This window comes from Pagrus major, chromosome 2 (genome assembly GCF_040436345.1).
Source record: "Pagrus major chromosome 2, Pma_NU_1.0".
Classification (NCBI taxonomy): Eukaryota; Metazoa; Chordata; class Actinopteri; order Spariformes; family Sparidae; genus Pagrus; species Pagrus major.
In genome coordinates, this window is record NC_133216.1 from 8,987,119 (window position 1) to 9,006,496 (window position 19,378).

Consider the following 19,378-nt stretch of genomic DNA (forward strand, 5'->3'; position numbering starts at 1 on the left):
TCACTTATTTGTAGGCTGGGTAGACGGTGACCCTGATGGGCGCAGGTGTTACTTTTTAGTCGTGTAAATAGAGCTGCAGCTAATGATTATTTTCATTGTCTGTTAATTTGTTGATTTTTTTCCTCAATTAAAGTAAATAATAAAATGCCAAGAAATTGTGAAAAATGGCAATCAGTGTTTCAAAAAGCCCAAAATGACTTACTAAAATGTTCTGTTCATCCACAACCCAAACATAGTGAGTTTATGGCCATAGAAGAGTAAAGAAACCAGAAAATGTTCACATTTAAGAAGCTGCGATCAGAGAATTTTGACCTTTTTTCTTTAAAAAAAGTAAAAATACTACACTACTATTTCTGACATCCCTTTCCACTTCCGCTTCATGCATCTTTGAGATTCAACATCAGTTGGATTATCATTATACAACCAGGATTGTACAATGAAATGATAGCTGTTGTCCCTTTACGCTACCTATAAAATCTAATTATATATACGGATGAATAAATAATAAATCATGAAAATAGAAAATCGAATTATCAGGTGTAGTGATGAGAATGAGTTCAGGGATCTCGCAGCCTGAAAAAAGAAGCTGTCTTGTAGTATCCTTTCGGCTCTGTGCAGACACATCACCTCACCAGTATAATTGATGCTTGCTGTATGGGTACCAATGATGTCCTTGGCAGTTTTAATCACCCACTGCAGAGCCTTCCTGCCCTTGGCTGTGCACGAACCATACCAGTTTGTGATGTTTCCAGTCAAGCTTTAGATAGTGTGCAAGAAATGCAGATGTTTCACAAACTGTACTGTGTTTTTGCAACCAGTTAGGGCTGCAACCAACAGTATTTTATTAAATAATCAGTCTTAAAAAAATATCCATCTTTGTTTCCAACAGCCTAACGTGATGTCCTTTTTAAGTCCAACCAATAATCCACAACCCTTTGAATTTGAAGCTTTTCATCTATTTATTTATTTAAAGCACCTACAAGGAACTTGTATGAGGTAAAATCGCAGTTCAATTGCTTGTGTGTGGCATCCTGATCTGGCTAACGCATGCTTTTGTTATGCCAGTGAAAGAAAGAGGCAATGTATTTTTTATACTATTTTCTTTTTTGAACACAGCTGTTTGCTGGATGCATGGCGATGAGGTCATGTGTCTGATTGTGGCCTCGTTAGATTAATCACTGTGATCTCTAGAGTTTGTTTCAGTACCCTACTGTACTCGTTGAACTACAGAGCAGCTTCTTTCCTCAGGCTGTGAGATCACTAAATTCATCCTCAGCACTCCGCCATAAAGACATGTTTACATTTCATGACTTATCTGACCCAGATCAGAAATAGCCAATCTTCTTGCTGATGGTCTCTTTTGCCTATGTAGGTCATATAGAGAGTCAGTATTTTGTATCATAAGAGTTGGTAGATACTACCAGGGTGTATTTATAAGTACAATAGTTCTAGTATTTTTTACTCATTATCCGAGGAAACCTTCAAAGTCTGGGAGTAAAAAATAAATAATTATAGTAAATTCACACTCACTCCTCTTTTTCATCCCCCTTCCCCCAGTTTTAATGTCATGGACATGCCGCTGCACCTTTGAGCCTCCCCCTGAGCGCACAGGTAGAGTAACTGTAAGGACCAGACCAAAGACCATCCAGCCTCATCATGCATATTCATGCCATAATGGGGTGAATAACCCTGGCAGCCAGTGTATCCGCTTAATATCCTTAATCACCTGCATCTCATTGTGGGGCCTGGACACACCTCCACTCATTAAAATGATGGATGGAGGCATAAGGGGATGCTCTCCCCTGTTCCAAATTTGTTCTTGTTTAGAAAGGTGCTTATTAGAGAGCACCTGGGGGAATGAAGGGGGGAAGGGAGCTCCGATATCTGGGAGAAGAGAGGGGAGGAGAGGGAATCCAGACCCCACAGTTGTCACTGCTAAAGAATTATAAAAACATTACTCAAAATTGTTCTTATTTTGTGTGTTTTTTATTGATATTGATGTTTATTCTTGATGTTTTCTTTTATCTCATTTGTGTACGGTGTCCTTGAGTGTCCAGAAAGGCGCCTTCTAAATAAAATTTATTATTATTATTATTATTAAAATACTGTATTTCTTAAGATTTAAAAAAAATGTATATTTGATGTAAAAATGCTTTAAAAAACGTTAATGTAGCTTTTGATTCATTCCTGTCATTTTACATTTGAAAAATGTCATCAAAACACAAATTAAATATCTTTTGAAAATGTAAAAAAATCGACCAGTTGTCGCACTAAATGAGTTTAGTAGACGCAGAATCTCTCATCGCTCTGATGACTTCGAGCAGAGCACTCGAGGCGGCCGGTCTCTCGAGGCTCCAGGATATTGAGGTGGGCTGCGCTAGTCATTAGCTTGTAAAAACAGGACTTCCACTGCAGTTCTTTGAGACTCAGGAGGGAGTATAAAGGGGAGGAACCATCTCTCTTTCTTCATCACTGATGTTTGAATAAGCCAGACAGACAGCGGTTGACATTAAAGACTCCCATAGGCCAGGTTATTGCCTGTGTGAGAACAAGCAGTAGGCAGGTTAGATGTAATAAACTGGAACAAATGTATTTCGGTCTCCAATTAGGATAAGTCGCTGTCTGGAGTTGCTCCGTGGCGACAGAGTCATCCTCTGATTTTATGGATATTTTGTTTTGCCGCGTCAGCAGCTATCTCACCACTGGCTGCAGTGAGTGATGAGAAATAAGATGAGTACTGTATTCTCTCTCTTATGTAATCTCATTGGAGCCTCCTTACGCCTAATTGGCAGCAATCTAGGCCTGTCAAATTGAATATAATCCCTTCACCGTTGGTTTTAGCTTCCCTCTATGGCTTCAAATGCCTTCACTGAATGACATGGGATGCTGACATTGTGAGTAATGGAGAACACTAATGGAATTGGCATTAGGTAATACATTTGAATAGCTACTGTATAGAGCAGAAAGAGCTGCTTAGCCCCTGAGCCAAGGATATTGATGGTTCCCTCCTTGACTGTGTTGTTGAAGTACATTGTGTCCTTTGGGGTGAGGCCAACTCAGATGATTTCAAATTAGAATGCAATAGATGCGCTGACATTGAGCTTTATTATGATGCTCTTCAATTATACCCACAATAAATGTGTCAATAAAATTACATTTATGACTTTTATGAATCATTTTTCATATCTCCCATAAATGTTAGTGTTGTGTACTTTGCACATATTGTTAATAACCATAAGATAAATTATGGGAAATGTAAGTTGTTTTCTTTTTCCAATGTCAGGCTGCTGTGTTCTTATATTGTTCACAAATCCCATGAAAAGACTGAAACCAAGATGAACACAAATGATGAACTGATCCTCCATTGCTCCAGCAGTTAGCTTCACTGTTGCACAGGGCAACATGTTCCTTCATTAGCATAAACATGAGCACTGAAGTTTGTTTTTAATTTTCAATCCCGTGTTCGGTGTCATGGAGGGGTTAGATGCAAATGTATCTTGCAAATGTATGTAATGATGTATGTGCTCAAGAACCATGAAAACAACTGCAGTTGGCTTCACTAGGAGTGTCTGGACTATTTTAGGGCTGCACAATTAATTAAAATATGAATGAAATTTTGCAATATGGACAAGTGCAATATCCAAATCACAGACGCTACAATCGTTTGGTAAAAAAGTGCATCCTCTTCTTTGTAGAATGAAAGTGCTGTAACGCTGCAGAGAAGACCTGATTGTTTGGTTCAGACCTGAGCAAACGTCACATCATCGTCAGTTTAATATTTTTTTTTTCTGTGAAAATGAAAATTGTGATGCGAAAATGCTCATTCCCACTAATCATGATTCATATCGCAATCATATGTGTCTTACTAGTCTCAATTTCTAGCCACATCTGTGTTTAATGGTCGCCCTTGACGACCAGCCTTATCCTTTGACAGAATCTTAACAAAATGACCAAAAACACATGTTTAGTTTGAACTTTTTTATTCATCTTTTTTTTTTTAGTTCTTTTTACTTTTTTGCTTTACGAAACAAATGTTTGCAGATGTCCTATGAATAAACAACAGCACCCTTTCTCCTTAAAAAAACAGGGGTCCGTCACCCCTGCCTTGTCAAGAAAAGAGACTCTTCTTGTCCAATTACAACCTCTCCAGATTCCCAAAGTGACTCTTGTTTCCTGTATTTGACATTCGTTTAAGTGCATTAGTAGACGACAAAACCATTTCGATTAATGTGCAATAGCTGAGTTTATGGTCAATGCGAAAAGATATTTACATTGCAGCTATGAATCACATTAACTGTCTTTTTCATCACTTGAGCTAGCGTCAGAACCGGAGAGGGAGACAATCACAACGCAAGGAGTCTCCTTTCAAGCACAGCCTTCGTAAACAGCAACCTTTACCTACATCATTATCATCATCGTCATCATCATCATCAGGATTAACTAGACTCTTTTGTCATACCTGTTTTCCTCCAGTAAGACAAAAAGGTTAATAGATAGAATGGTTTAAAATAAAGTTTAGTGATTGTGCTTTTAAAACCAAAGTAAAACAAATAACAAACATTGACGACAACACGAAACATAACAGTGCATTACAAAAAACAAAAGAAAATGAAAAAAAAAAAAATAAAGAAATCCCAAAGTGGCACTTTCTTGGGGCAGCTAAATAATATAGCAATTTACAACATGGATGGAAATGATAAAATAATAATTATATTTACTGGCATAATAAAATTAGAAATTCGCAAAATAAAACAAGGAAGACAAATTTGAGGTACCACGATGGGTAAAACAAGAGGACATCATGTATACAAGGATATTTACAGACAGTCCACCCCTCTCTGCTTGCAGCTATTTTATTACAGTAACTTCTGACTGTAGGGGCTCCCAGTTCTTGTCAAGGCAAGCCGAGTCATGTCAATGTCTGGAGTAGGATTTCACTCCATATTGCATTGGAATTAAACATAAATATACTACTGCGTATTTAGTTTTGAATGCACCATTCTTTTATCTTCAGACACTCTTTCCTTTTTTTTAATGGACATAGAAAAATGATAAGTTAGAAAAAAAACCCATTGGTCTGTTTTCCAGATGTAAAGAAACACTACTGATGTACAGTATGATGGCAGCCAACATGATGGTGAAATACTGAGATATTTAAAATTGTAAGAGAAACAATGGTGCTCCACTCTCGGAAAAATCAGGACAGTCCACCGTTTTCCTCCTCTGTTCTTCAGCTTTCTACCATCTGGGTAAAACAAAAACAAACATGTTGGTTAGTATGGCTGCAACTAACAAATATGAGACTGAAACATCCTGCCTACTACTGTTAATATCATAGTCACAATGTTTTCTAATTTAAGGGATCTGTATCAATATTGTTCCTAAAAACATGCAATCAGTTGATATATTGTTACTGCATTTTATTAACATCCAAGTATCAGCTTCGGTCAGGCTACGTTTCTGTAACTGTCAGATGTGTTGAGTGTTAAGCTGTTTACTTGATAACTGTTCCTACCTCTAGCTCTTCGTCTCCTGGTTGAAAGGCCCCCGTGGTGTTGAGGCCCATGTCTGCAGGGTTCCTGCGGCCTCCTTCTCCTCTCCGCCGGCCCCCTGAGCCCCTGGAGGACATGGAGCTAGAGGAGCTTGGGTCTCGGGGGCTGTTGACTGTGGGGAACTGTGGTCGGCTATAGGGCTGAATGTCCTCTGAACCTAGGGACAAATAACAATTGTACGGAGAGGTGAGACTTGCATAATTAATAATACTACACATGGCATTGAGGGATTTCGTCACATTGTATTTGTTAGCGTACCTGCGTGTTGGCGTGCCTTGTTGGCGGTGCTACCCTCATGTTTATTCCCTTTCCCTCCATGACCAGTCTTTTGTCTCTCCTGAGCGTCTTTGCGTTCAGACGAGCTGGTTCTGGGGTCCGAGCCCTCTCTGGGCCGATAGCTCCCCGTTCCTCCTCTCTTGTCTCGACCCTCACCTGCTTTGGGGGAAATCACTCCCCGGCCCTCCAGGGCTGCCTTGGAGGGGTGCGTAGGCGACTTAAGCACTGCTGGAGGTGGGATGGGCGGAGGTGGGAGATCTAAAGGATAAACACAGGAAGTAAGAACACATTAACCACCGACATCAATAACAAGGCTTTAGGTAATTGCACCAGACTGAGGAACAAGAATCTGTGTACTCTTGAAACTTTAGTGTGTATCATCTGTCACTCAGTTGTCTCACACCTGCAAGGTGATGCACAAACACAGCTGCACTGTGTGTACATACACTCAGATCTGTACACACGAGAACTCCTCGGCGCAGACAGTAAACAGAACAGATGACATTAGTGAGGCCGAATCCGGCTGGAGAGTTATGAGATTTGAGCGCGAGGCGAGAGAGGAGGAAGAGGGGAGCATGACGGTCAGCAGCTGGGCTCTCTGACCTGCTCGACTTCCCCTGTCGATGAATCAATGCTGCTTGTCCTTGAGCCATTATTCATATGAGGCCAGCAAGTGGGCCGCCTAGTCTCTCACACATCACACAGCCATCTAAACAAAACAGCGAGAGAAAAGCCTCGTCTGCCTGCGATCGATGGCTTTTCATCTTCTCGTCAGTTTCCCGACCTGAAGGATGGTTTTATCCATAATCCACACAGGATTATAAAGTTAATAAATGTACAAAAGTGCAGACTCTTACACCTTGCCTACATCCAGGAGGCTACCTTATACTCTTAAGATTAGGGAACGCTGGATTTCGTAAAAGAATCAAAGCTTTTATTTCATTTTGATACACGGAAGGCTAATGGGACAGGTGATGTCTTTGCTGCGTCTTGTTGGCGGAATCAGGCAGCCTCAATGCACTCTTCTGATTATCCTCCACCTCCATACACTCCTCCTGAATACAAAAGGGGGCCAGTCAATATCATAGAGCAGAGAGGCGTCTGCAGTTTTTTAATATCTTTCTTGCCTCCTGAGTCCTGCCTCAGCCTGAGTCCGATCAATGCCACAGTCTGTGAGATATAGCTCACTACACGGGAGGAGCGGCGCGCCTGTTAGATTTATGAGGAAATATCGGCGAGGACAGAGCTCCGGTCTGAAAAGAGTCCCCTTGGCTTGCCAAGGAGGGTGTATCAGAGGGCCTGGCGGTTAATTAGGCAGACAAGGCTGAGAGAGATCAAAAGAGACAGGGAAGGGTTAAGTTCAGAGAGGAGGTAGACAAAGGCATTAGAGTCAAACGCAATATGAATCATGGTGGGAAATATAACCTGGGTGTTTCCAGATCTACTGTGCAAACAAGAGTGAGATGAGAAGGTCAAAGAGGAGTAAGGGGTGGGGAAGGGAGGCTGGTGCACGTGTTTTCCTGGCTTGTTTTACTGCCGCCTTAACTGCTGGTATTTATGTGTATTTATAGTGATGCTGCCTGGATAGTCAGAGCAGTAGAGAGACAAAAAGGAAATCATGGAAACACACATTACAGCATATTGTGTGTGCAGCACAACATGGTGAGTGTTTCCTTTTGCTTCTCCCTCCTTTAAATTTCATGAAATCACCTTCTCTCACCTATCACCTCAGCGCCAGTCCTCCAGACCACAGACAGGATATGTAAGGTGGGGGTTGAAGTGGAGACAGAGGGGGTGGGGGGTGGGGGGGGAGGCAATAACCTCCAAATGAAAAACAATCCATTCAGATCAAATGCAATCAGCGGGAGGGCTGATGGACAGACAGAGCTGCGGAGCTGTCAGTCCGCCCCCTCGCTGCTCAAACAAAGACTGAGGAGAGGGGAGCACGGGAGAAGAGGAGAGAGTGGAGAGGGATGGAGAGGGATGGAGAGATCACTCCAAAGGGAGGGGCAGCGGATGAGGAAGAAGCCAGGATATAAGGATGATGGCAGGAGGCGGAGGGGCTGGATTTTCTGCAGTGATATAGCTGGTCTGGCTCCCAGTGAGCTGGATATTAAATCTCCCTGCCAAGTGCTTCCAACACTCAAGGACACCTGACACTAAGAGGAGAGCCAGCTCCGGGACAGCACATACTGTACACAGCAGAGTGAGCGTGTGCACACTCACATACAGATACATCTTTGATATTTCCACAAGATCAGAGCGGAGAGAAAAAAAGTGGCCTTCCACTGGTCGACTGTGTGCTGTAAAGAATGATGCCGTAAAAAGTCAGTTGCTCTTTTACTTAACGAGGTTAAAGCTTTTCCTTCTGTGTACAGCTGCTCTGGTATTTAGCCCGTGTTTGGTTTATGTTCGGGTCCTGCCGAGTAAAAGGTGGCACTTCAGTATGAGCCAGAGCACCTGGATCAATTTCATTAGTGGCTAGAGTGGAGAGACATCCCAGTGTCAGCATAGCCAAGCTGGGCAGAGCTCCCCTGAGACAGCCCCCTCTCCTCCAGCCCTCCCCTCTCCGTCATGGCCCTGGCCTTCAGCCCGCCACTCGCCCGATCTGTTCAGCACCGTCACAGATTAGGAGTGATGCCATGTATGCATGTGCATAAACACATGAGAGAAGATGATTAAAACTCTGGCTCACGGCACACCCGTACTCAGTCGTTTACGGACACTACATCACAGTAAACTGCACTTCTCCCGGCCATATCTGCAGAGGGGATAGGGGGAGAGCCATTGATACAAACTGACCATCTGTGGACTTGTGGGAAACAGCAAACCTGCTACTGCTGCTACATGTCTCACTCTCCCTCAGTCTGTTGGCTGGACAAAGTCATTCACACCTTTTACAGAGAATCATGTACATACCTGCCAACTCAGAGTTTGTAAATCATTTTGATAGCAGACAATGTTTAGGAAGATATTTCATTGTGATTTTCAGATTAATATTCAGATTCAAATTGTCCTAAACTGTAATTGGAGGTCTACTGTACTGAGCATCGAACAAGGCATACTTGTACCAAGTGTAATCACAAAGCTAGTCACTGTACAGTATCTCGTTTCAACATTAGATTAAATCATAGTTGTTTTGGAAGTAAATTTAGCTAGTGTGTCATTTTTAGAGTAGGATTCTACAAGAAAAGTATATTATAGAGCGGCAATTGTTTCAGTAATTTTACGAGCAAATATGTAAAATATTTGCTGGTTCTAGTTTCTTAGATGTGAGGATTTGCTGCCTTTCTTTGTCTTTGGCTCTGGAAAATTGTGATTAGCACTTTTTGCCGTTCTATAAACTACGCAATTAATCATGAAAAACAACAGGAGTTTAATCAATTAAGAAAAAATTTCGTTAGGTGCTGCCCTAGTATATTGTAGGGTTGCCCTGAATACCATCTTTGGGGCTTCGAAGCAAACTCTGAAGTGCAATGATTGGGAAGAGCGACTGAATTAAAAGCTGTTGCTTTCTCCTCTAATGTGTGAAATCCTGTAGGCTGACTTAAGGCATTTTCAGTGGTGTAACTGGGAAATTGGGCATGCTTGTCATCATAGAAACAGATAATAAGATTATGATTTTTATTGCAACTTCAGCAATATCTGCTGTCTTCCCTTCGACACACGTGCAAGCACTCAGAAAGTGGCATTTGAATGCCGCTTTGAATGTCAATTACCGTGGCATTGGTAGAAGCTTTGAAACATTTGGCAGCCCTTGTATACTGCTAGAAGGTTTTTTTCAATTTCTTACATTCTGAAAATTGCTTGACATGATTGTGTTTGTATAGTAATGAAATGTAAATCATATGTGTACCTTCATTATAGACTTCACGTCGTTGGTTCCCTGGATGAGGGGCAGGATGCTGTTTCTGCTTCTTCGGAGGCCTCCTGTGTACAGCTGCCATACTCATGTTACTGTCTGTAGACACCGGGCTGCCAGGACGGTGGCCTGACGGGTTTATTTGGTATTTTCGCGCTGAGAAAAGAAACAGAGAAGCTTGATTTTACCATTCCTCACATTTCTTGCAGTAACATTTCTTGGGGATGTGTCCGACTGTTACCTGAAGCTCCTCCGACTTCGTGGCCCTGTGTGTTAGGATATTTGGCCACCCTGAGGCCTGAATACTCTGCGGCTGCAGCGACCGCTTGAGCAAAGTCGGCATCAGTGAAGAAGGATCCATCTGATGAGCTGACGGCGCTGGACCTCCCTGAAGAGACATTATCCTCTTCAGAGGCCGACCCCCATCCGTTGATCATGGAGCCGGTCACCGAGCTCTCCAGGTCGCCCATGCTGGATGCGGGCGTCTGTTCAAGTCCCCGTAGCAGCAACCTTCGCGGATGCATCTGGGGATGGTGGGGGTGTGTGTGGGGGTGGGTGTGGTGGTAGTGCATCTTGGCTACCTCTGCATCTGTCTCGTCACCCTCCTCCTCCTCTTCCTCCAATATATCCTCCTCCTCCTCCTCCATGCCGTCAGTGTCCAAAGCCAACGGGCTGGTGATGTAGCCATATGTGTGTGAAGGAGAGAGGGGCCTTGGAGGGGGTGGGGGGCTCACAGCATGGCGTCTGCAAGAGGTGAGAGACGCTCGGTATCAGAATCCCATCACATTTTTGAGGTTTTGGATAAATTATGCAGAAAAAGTTATTCAAATACACATGGGACCATACTATTAATTCAGCATTTTTTAAAGCAAATTAACTACAAATCACATGTGATTGACTTTTAACTCAAGATTGGAGAGTTTACAACCATGTTGTCCAGAAATCAGACCCCAAAAAAAGGAGCATTAAGAAACCATAAATGCTAAAAGGGATGTGAATTTGATAGTTTATTTTTAATGATTTCTGTTTTGGCAGTTCAATCCTAAATGAATGAGGTTGTGGTCTCAGCAATTACAGCAGAATGATAATACCACATGGACAAAAATAAAATGACCTAGATTTAGACTGTGATTTATTACTTTACATTACTTCTTAAACAACTTTCAAATTGCTGCAAGTTGATTTTTATGCTGCGCTGAAATGAAGTGAAACCACTGGCTCCCTGGAAGGTAAGAAATCAATCTAAAAGCTTAGATATGATTTTGAGAAATGGCCAACAGGGCTGTGAAATATACAGAAGTTGGAGTTAATGGGCTAAAACGTGGAAAACACTTGTGAATTTCATCTCTATGAGGCTTTAGAGAATAGATATATTTCTTGAACACAGGCTAACCACTTCTTCTTTTGCTACTTGTTACGCGCCTATCCTCGCAGACCATATACCTGCGTTCATGGCTGTCATGTGGGTCCTGGAGCATCGGCTGCATCTCCTCCTGCGGCGAGGGGGTGAGGGTGGCTGTGGACTGGTGACTGTAAGATACAGCGGCAGGGGAAGAGGCTGCCCCTCGGATGGGAGGAGTGGGGCCCCTCTCCATCTCCTCTTCCTCCTCCAGCTCATCAGGCTGCAGGTACATGTGAGAGGGGGGCATGGGGCACTGCATGTCTGGGTCACAGCTGCCAACAGAGAGAAACAAGCCTCATTACCTCCGTATCACTCACAAAAAAACATGAATGTTTTCATATACAGAAGCCAGAAAAAACATGCGCTAAATATTCATGCCACCCTTCTATCAAGGTTTGACATGAGTCTAGCGCTAATAGATAGAAAACCCTTGGGGCACATGCTCGCAATGAATGTGAGAAACAGGCGAAAAGGCAGGAACTAGTATTTAAATACAGTGTGTGCGCGCCTGTCAGAATGTTGTTGTCTTTGTGTCTGTGCAGACGTGTCCCACCTGTCTTCCATCGATAGAGAGTACTCCTCTGTGCTCCGACTTGGGGGTGGGTTTGCAGGGGGAGGGGGCAGAAGGTCAGCCCAATTCATTGTGCTCTGTTTGGGTAGTTTGGGGGTGCGCACTCCTTTCTTCTGACCCTGACTGCCTGCTCAAAAACGGGGGGGAAAAAGCACTCAATCAGTGACAAGACACCTACAAACACACAGACCTACATTCGCGCTGCCTCAGAAAAACACATCAATTATTAATGTTGAAGAAAATCGCCAGGTAATGAATTGACAGCAGATGAAATGCATTAACAAGACTGTCTGCGAAAGGAAAGATCATTTTACATGTAAGAGTGCAAAGGCTAATGCAACCCTCGCGTTTATGCAAGTGTGCACACAGTTATTAAATTCTGGAAATACTAGAAAATTCCCTACAGCGGTACAGAGAAGGTAGGAAGAAAACGGCAGAAAAGGGTCCAATTAATACCAAACTATTAGAATTGTGAACCAATGAGCTATGAGGTGCAGTGAGCATTAAAGGCTTCTCCTTAATGGCCTGAACTTCAAACGCAATATCAGAATGGATACATGGCATTAAGGTGGCAGTGTTGCATGCCGTCTGCAATGTGTTATCATTTGTCCTTGTCCACAGACAGACATTGAGGCCCTGATGAAATTAGGCTGCACCATACTGGAATTAAAGTAAAGCCAATTAATGAAAGCAAGGGAAACTACGCAAGGACAAACAGAGAAATTAAATAAAAGGCAGAAAAACAAAACCAAAAAAAAGAGTTGATACCAAAATATCCTTTCAGCTAATTTGCTTTTAACATCCCTTGGATGACATTGCACCAGAGAACAAAAGACACAAGATATGCCTGGTACGGTGTTTGTGCAGAGCTGTGTTCATTTGTTTCTCTTCTCTTTATATTGAGCAATTTTCCACTTTCTGAAACCATCTCTCTTTCAATTTGTCTTGAAGATAGACTGATGTGGAAATTACTCAAATTAAAGCGTGCATTATTAGCATCTCAGAGTGATTTATTGCTTTTGAGCTAAACTGGGATTTTCAAATCGAGCTGGGGGGGTGTATGTGATTGTATAGTTCACAACAATAATAAGCTGAGAAAATACTTAGGCAGTTAAATTAAAAGGGGAACAAAAAGGAAGGATGAAACTCCAAACAACCTCAAGAGAGAGTCTTTGGATAAGTTGATTTTAAAACCTTTGAATACCCTTCCCCAGAACTACTCTTGTTCTCAATGTCCCAACCCTCTTACCCGAGGTACTGCTGCTGCCTCGGTCGGAGCTGTTGTAGGAGCCTCCAGTGTGGCTGTCATGGGTCTGGTTGTAGGGTATGGTGGCTGGCATTGGGCTGTCACCTCCTCTGTAGCGGTCTGGTGGTAGTGTAGGGTAGTTAGTGTGACATCTTGCCAACTTTCAAGCAAATCAACCACTTTGTAATGAGCAAGGAAACACAGTTTAATACAAAATACTTCACAATGGAAATGTAAAATGAGCACAGTGTACAGCGCAACACATGGCAAAAGACATGCATTTCATGCTTTGTAATGTTCAGGTGAGTGTGTGAACACATGCAACATCTGCACAAAAATCTCAAAGCTATCACACCAGATGTGGTTCCTTTCTGCAGGTACAACAAGGTGATGATAGCTTCGTTCAAAGACCCAGGAGTTATCTTTGTCTTTCCTTTAGAAATCTGACACCAAAGATAAACCCTCACACCTGCCTTCATCACAAAAAGACAACCCAGATACCGTTCGACGACAGCCATTCAGCCCCGGCCCACATTTAGCGGCAAAGATTATACATGATTGCATGGAGGGTGATGAGGGGTTACATGAATGCCGTACAGACAGGCAGAAAGAAAGAGTGATGATGCCTATGTTGGCTGAAAAGGAGCGAGACAGAACCAAGAAAAATATGCGCATGAAACTCTTCTACAGGCTTCCACAGTGAGGCTGGAAGAGCCGGGAGAGGAGAGAACAGAGGGAAAAATGAAGTGGAGGAAGATCATGGCTCGGAGTTGACCTCTTTAACCATGGCTGCTGGGTATTCCACACACTCACCCTTGTTCAGCTTGTTTTGCTCCATGATGTTGTACTGCAGCTGGGAGCCCATTTCCTGTTTCTGCTGCAGGACTGAGGTGGGCTTCCAGCAGTGTTTCTCATTCGGCTCCCCTCCAACCCCGAGTCCTCCTCCACTCCCTCCGGTTCCTCTGTCTGAATTTATGTTGTTGCCCATGATGGAGGACTGGATGAGCTGGGTGGTGGCGTACGGTGTCGGCTGGCCCCCCGGACCCACAAAGCGGCCATCTTTCAGGTTTGGGCTGTTGAAGGTCTTCATTTCATTGATCTTGTTGGATAAGTCTACATCTCCATAGACTCCTGACTCCGGCACAATGAGGTTGGTCTGCTTATTTTCCATCTGGTTGTTATAATTGGCGATGCAGTCGGCTGGAGAACATGAGGAGGGTATTTAGTCAGTCGCGTCTACTGCTGATCAGCTTAGCAGCAGCATGCCAGTTCGGTAAGAGCTTAGAAACAATAGGGCCTCATCTGATCTACTGCAGAGCTGAAAGCATTTATTTGAGGCAAGTGAAATACATTTACATAATTAAAGGTCCCATATTTTGCTGATTTTCAGGTTCATACTTCTAATTTCTAAATGTTTATGTGCTATAATGTCCTCTATTCACCCTCTGTCAAAGTTTTAGTGACTCTTTAAGGCCCCCCTCCTGAAAAGCCTAGTCTGTATTGATTGGTCACCTCTCACAGGTCTGAGCAAGTGATGCCCACTGCGCTTACGTGTCAGCTCTACTGGTGTTTTTGCAACCATGGCTGTACTGGGCCCGTAGCTGAGTGACTGTATAGTTGTGATATCACAGGCAGAAGCCCTGATATGCTGTTTTAAAGGCACAGTTTTTAAATACAGACCATATGAATTTCTCTGCGGATTAAGCGTTTTTATACTTCCACAGTATTTATTTAGCAACTAGACATGCTTGTAATAAAAAAACGACAGGAAAATCACACTTTCTACGATATGGGACCTTTAATTTCAGACAGGATTTCTGTGCCCATCAGAGAGACATTTCTGTTTCCGTTTAAAGTCTCAGTTTTGTTTGCCAAATGATGATCTACTTAAGGTGTGTGACACAGGTGGTATTACATCTCCTCGCTCAGCCTCTTCTCTTCTCAGTCCCACCCGTGACTCAATGTGGGTGTCATCTCTGTTCTTTCCCATCTGACAGTGGGAGCATCTTTGCTCATTGAGAGGGACAGAGAGACATGTCTGTATCAAAGACCTGGAATGAGACGCGCAGTAAAAGCACAGCTCCACTGACAGATCCAATTTTCCCTGGCTCATAAAATATTCAAATCCTCCAGCAGATCTGAGAGCCAGCCTTGCGGTAAATACCAAGGACGGCCATAGGTGCACGCTGCTCGTGCCGCACGCCTCACGTTTCAGCAGCATGGAACAGCTCGACACTTCAAAGGTTGATGTGTGAAGGCGCCCCTATGGCTGAGATAAAGGGACATTAACTCCTATTTCTTTGCTCTGTCACCTAGTCAGTGATCCTCTTAATGTTCACAGAGTTTAGGTTTGGCACACACACAAAGCATGCGTCTGGCAAGCTCCTTAGTGTCATACAGCGGGGTGTCATGCGAAGAGTGAGGGCTGCCTTTAGCCTGTTATTCCCTGTTAAACATCTCGCTCCATGTTAAGGCAGAGTTAAACATTTCAACCTCAGAAGGGTGATTAGCACGGAGAAAAAACTGAACTTGATGACTATAAAGTCCACAAAATGAATTATTAATCTTCACTGGGAAAGGTTTTGATGTAAGGAGAAACTTCTGCACTGCTGGACGGATATTAGGCTGAACAGCTGGATAGGAATTATGGGGCTGGCCTTAAAGGCACAGTCCCAAAGTGCATAATTTAGAACATAAAGCATTTCATTGCGGTCCAAGTTTCCGAGGACTGAGTTGTTTAAGACTTGGGTCACAGCTGAAAATTAATAACATTAAGTCCTGTGTCACCCTAGCTGAAGTTTTTGGCTGCAAGTTTCACTTTGTTCTCTTTTCAGATAGATCACTTTGTGTGTCTGTGCAGTAGTGTATATTATAAAGCAGTGTGTTGGATCTTGAGGCCAATTCTGTTCCCTTAACTGTACTCAGGCTGAATAAACTAAAAGGCCACCTGGTGGTTCTCCATCCAGTCTCTTTCCCTTTTTTCCTCTCCACCTACCCGACTTTACTTTATCTCATTCACGCTCTGTACCTCCGCCCATACATTTCAGTGTATGTTTTAGCATATACTTATTCTACTCCACTCCTTTCTCCCCCTTCCATCTGCTCTTCCAGGTGCACCTTTCTCCCTCTATCATTCTCTCTTCCTCTGCTTCTGGCCACCGTCTGCAGTCCAGCCTTGACCTCTTCGCCCGCTGCACATTTCTTAAATAACTGAGCACTTAGGGGAAATTACATTACCGGCTATAACAACAGTATGGAAATCAGCAGAGCAATTCGATTAGCAACAGAGTAGAGCCATAAGCCCCTCTCAGTGTGCTCCTTTTATTTCCTTCCTAAAACAGCTCTACTTTAACCTCAGATAAATCAAACACACAAGCGCACAGCCACTCTTAATCCTAATATTTCTTCAGGTTTTTTCGTGTGGAGACCTACAGAAAAGAGAGATGCACTGAACATCTCTCCAGGGAGCTAACCCAGATATCAGATTTTACTTCCTTTTCCACTGCAGATTCCCGCCGCTCCAACATTTCTTATCTCTACAGTTATTTTTGTTTAAGGGGAGTGTTTATTTGGGTTGTTGCCTGCGCATGGAAGTGCCGACACTACTCACCTGGGCGGCTGTACGTTGCCAAGTTGCTGTCGCTGTTGCCATTGCCGGCAGTGCAGCAGTTGATGCTGCAGTCGTTGTGGTTGGAGCAGGAGTTGGGCCACGTGTCAGCCAGCCAGGGCTGAGTGGCAGATTCCCCAATGTTTAGCAAACCAGGCCTGTAAAAAGAAATTGGACCAAATGGGTAACAATAGTAAGAGACTAAGCCAACACCACATTGACATTTATGTGAATGAACTCAGACACCCACAGTAACATGATATTTGAAAGAGAAGATTATGTAGAGTTTATTTATCCAGCAGCTGAGAATAAGAAAAACAGAAATCCGGCTTTAGTACTTTTTGCCTTTTGGCCACACACACACACACACACACACACACTCACACACACACAGGCCCGTGGAGCACATTATAAAAAAAGCCCCGCTAAATAAATTGTGTGTGCTTGACTTGCCCACAGCCGATGACACTTTCCCTGAGCCCTCGTGCGCATTAGCGATCCGCCTGGATTAGACAGCCAGATAAAATTCACTCCCAATGTTGCAAAATGTGCGTCTTCAACAGCCAGTGAACCACAAATGCTCCCTGACTAGATTCCATGGTGTCACACAACATCTCCGTCATGTTAAAAGTTTTTTTTAGCTTTACAGAAGGAAAGAAAAGAACCTACGCCGACCGGTCCTTCAGTTCACTTCATCCATCCCTATTGTTTCCATGTCTTGCTCCTATTTCCTCCGCTTTAATCCCAACACAATACGAGACGGCTTGTTTAACAGGATTCTACTGCACAACCTGACCTCAGGCCAAACCAGTGAGTGTTAAAAGAGCTGAGAATAAATAGCCTTGTATTGCTCATGAAGTGAATCAATCTAGCACACAAAGAGAATGCAGGCTACTCTACCAGGGCCATACATTGTTTCAGTATTCAAATCTCCACTGAACGACTCCCAGTTTGCATATCCCAACACTGAATTAGCATTGAATTACGTCTCCTCATTCCCTCTCAAATGACTCATTTCTTGGATTCATTTTGGGTAATGAACACATTTGTCTTGTACAGCCAAATACAATCCCACAATAGCTCCTCAATCACCCCGGCAGTTGTATGTTGATATTGAATGGCCATTGTCTTTGTGCAGAGCTGACACAGCCATGCTGCATATGGGATTCAATCACAGGACTGGATAATATAATGAATATGGATTTACTGCTGATGGCTCCGAGCTAACTATTCATTATCACATGAACAACAGCAAATGCACACTTAAAGTCAGCACTGTGTACATTTTGTACTTCTACTGTATTTCTTCTTTTTTTGATCAGCATTCTCAATTTTCTGTAGTTCTGGGCTGTATGAAAACACGCCGAATACCATCCGGTGGATGTACAAATGAGCGTTGGCAAGTTGATGCAGTGTTTACCAAGCCTGATTCTGTACAGTCTGACTGTCTGTGCACAATGCACCATTCCACAACATGTAGAGGTGTGGCGTTACTACCAACTCTGTGTGTGTGCATGTTTCTCCGAGAATGTTTTAAGGTGAAGCTATGGCACAGCCTTGTGGCTGGATGTGGCTCTCCACCATATAGGATGAGGATGGGCTCCTGGCAGACTGCATGGGGCTTTGTTCCTGTTATCATAACATACTTAATGCACCTCCTTACCCCTCCTCAGCTCTGTGCTGCCTAAGAAAGTCACAGCACTCCCCCTAGTGTTTGTTGAGGAGAAGTACACCTGCCCAACCCTTCCCATCTATTCAGAAAGGGTTTAACACCCTATTGTATTAAATTCTAGTCATCATCACGTTAAATATTTGAAAAATAATAATAATAAATTATTTCTTACCTTCCAGCGCTGCTTACACCTTCCCCACCTCTCTGATATGCCACTGAAAAGAGAGGAAATAATGAGATTCCAACGTTATTATCGCTGTCATCACATCACACCATCTCTGCCAGTTGTCATGCAAGGTCAAGACGAAATTATTCATAGTGTGTGTGTATGTGTCTTATTGTGTCAATTCAAGCGAGCTTGTGAACGAATGTGTGATGCATTATTTCGGCTGAGTCACACACACACAGACACACACACGCACACATAGCAACAGGAGCAGGAAGAGGATATGTAAGAGGCTTATGAAGAACAGAGATGCAGAGCTCTTTGGTTTTCTGGCTCAGGTTCAGTGTGTTTGAAGCTCGGCACGCTGCAAGTTGGACTCTTTCAAGGAGCTCTAAGCTGCCGGTGTGTGAAGCCGAGATAAACTTCCAACTTTAATTACAATCTCTTCCCTGAGAGGAGGGAAAGGGGGAAGAAGGGTAGGTAGGTGTTTCTTTTTCAAAACAGGAAGTGGGGTTTTTTGGTCTTCGCATGCAGCCGGAGGAGCTCAGAGATTAGCTCTCTCTAATGCACACCAAAGCATCAGGATCTGGTTCTAGATGGAAATCGGTATAATGCACTGTAACGTCCTGGTTCTACACCGGGTGCCAGGGCAGAGATTTGTTTCTTAAACGGATGGAAAGCCAACCACACAAGCAAAGAATGTGTTTCACCTGATGAAACACTCTTGCAACTACAAAATTATTCCACCTGATTGCGAGCCTCGAGGCAGAAAAAGAAACAACACTACCACTGTTTAGATACGACCTCTGCACAGACAGGATCAGCCAGGGCAACCACAAACACAAAATGTAGAGTATTGTCTCTCTCACTCTCCTCCTCCTGCTCTCACTTTTACCGTTCCACATCCGCTATTGCACTAAGCACTGCCAACACCCCTGACACACCTCAGGGGAACAAAGAACTTCAAGTCCATGAGTGAAAGACATAAAAGGAGGAGAGGACTGTAAATACAAGCTCAGAGAGA

General features: G+C 43.3%; 1 protein-coding gene across 3 annotated transcripts in view; it reads right to left on the bottom strand.

Moving 5' to 3' along the window:
* Window positions 1-3,963: 3,963 nt before the first annotated feature.
* robo1 (roundabout, axon guidance receptor, homolog 1 (Drosophila)) overlaps window positions 3,964-19,378 on the bottom strand; it is a 134,810-nt gene continuing 119,395 nt past the window's right edge. For 2 of the 3 annotated variants that reach the window (XM_073491017.1, XM_073491007.1), the window contains 11 exons: window positions 18,361-18,403; window positions 16,520-16,674; window positions 13,723-14,109; window positions 12,913-13,029; window positions 11,646-11,790; window positions 11,134-11,364; window positions 9,932-10,434; window positions 9,685-9,846; window positions 5,811-6,086; window positions 5,516-5,709; window positions 3,964-5,245 (listed from right to left, as the gene is read on the bottom strand). In XM_073491017.1, coding sequence (XP_073347118.1) covers window positions 5,231-5,245; window positions 5,516-5,709; window positions 5,811-6,086; window positions 9,685-9,846; window positions 9,932-10,434; window positions 11,134-11,364; window positions 11,646-11,790; window positions 12,913-13,029; window positions 13,723-14,109; window positions 16,520-16,674; window positions 18,361-18,403 — 2,228 coding nt within the window. In that variant the 3' untranslated portion in view covers window positions 3,964-5,230. The remainder of the gene's footprint in view (window positions 5,246-5,515; window positions 5,710-5,810; window positions 6,087-9,684; window positions 9,847-9,931; window positions 10,435-11,133; window positions 11,365-11,645; window positions 11,791-12,912; window positions 13,030-13,722; window positions 14,110-16,519; window positions 16,675-18,360; window positions 18,404-19,378) is intronic. The other variant, XM_073491025.1, reaches the window with a different exon arrangement.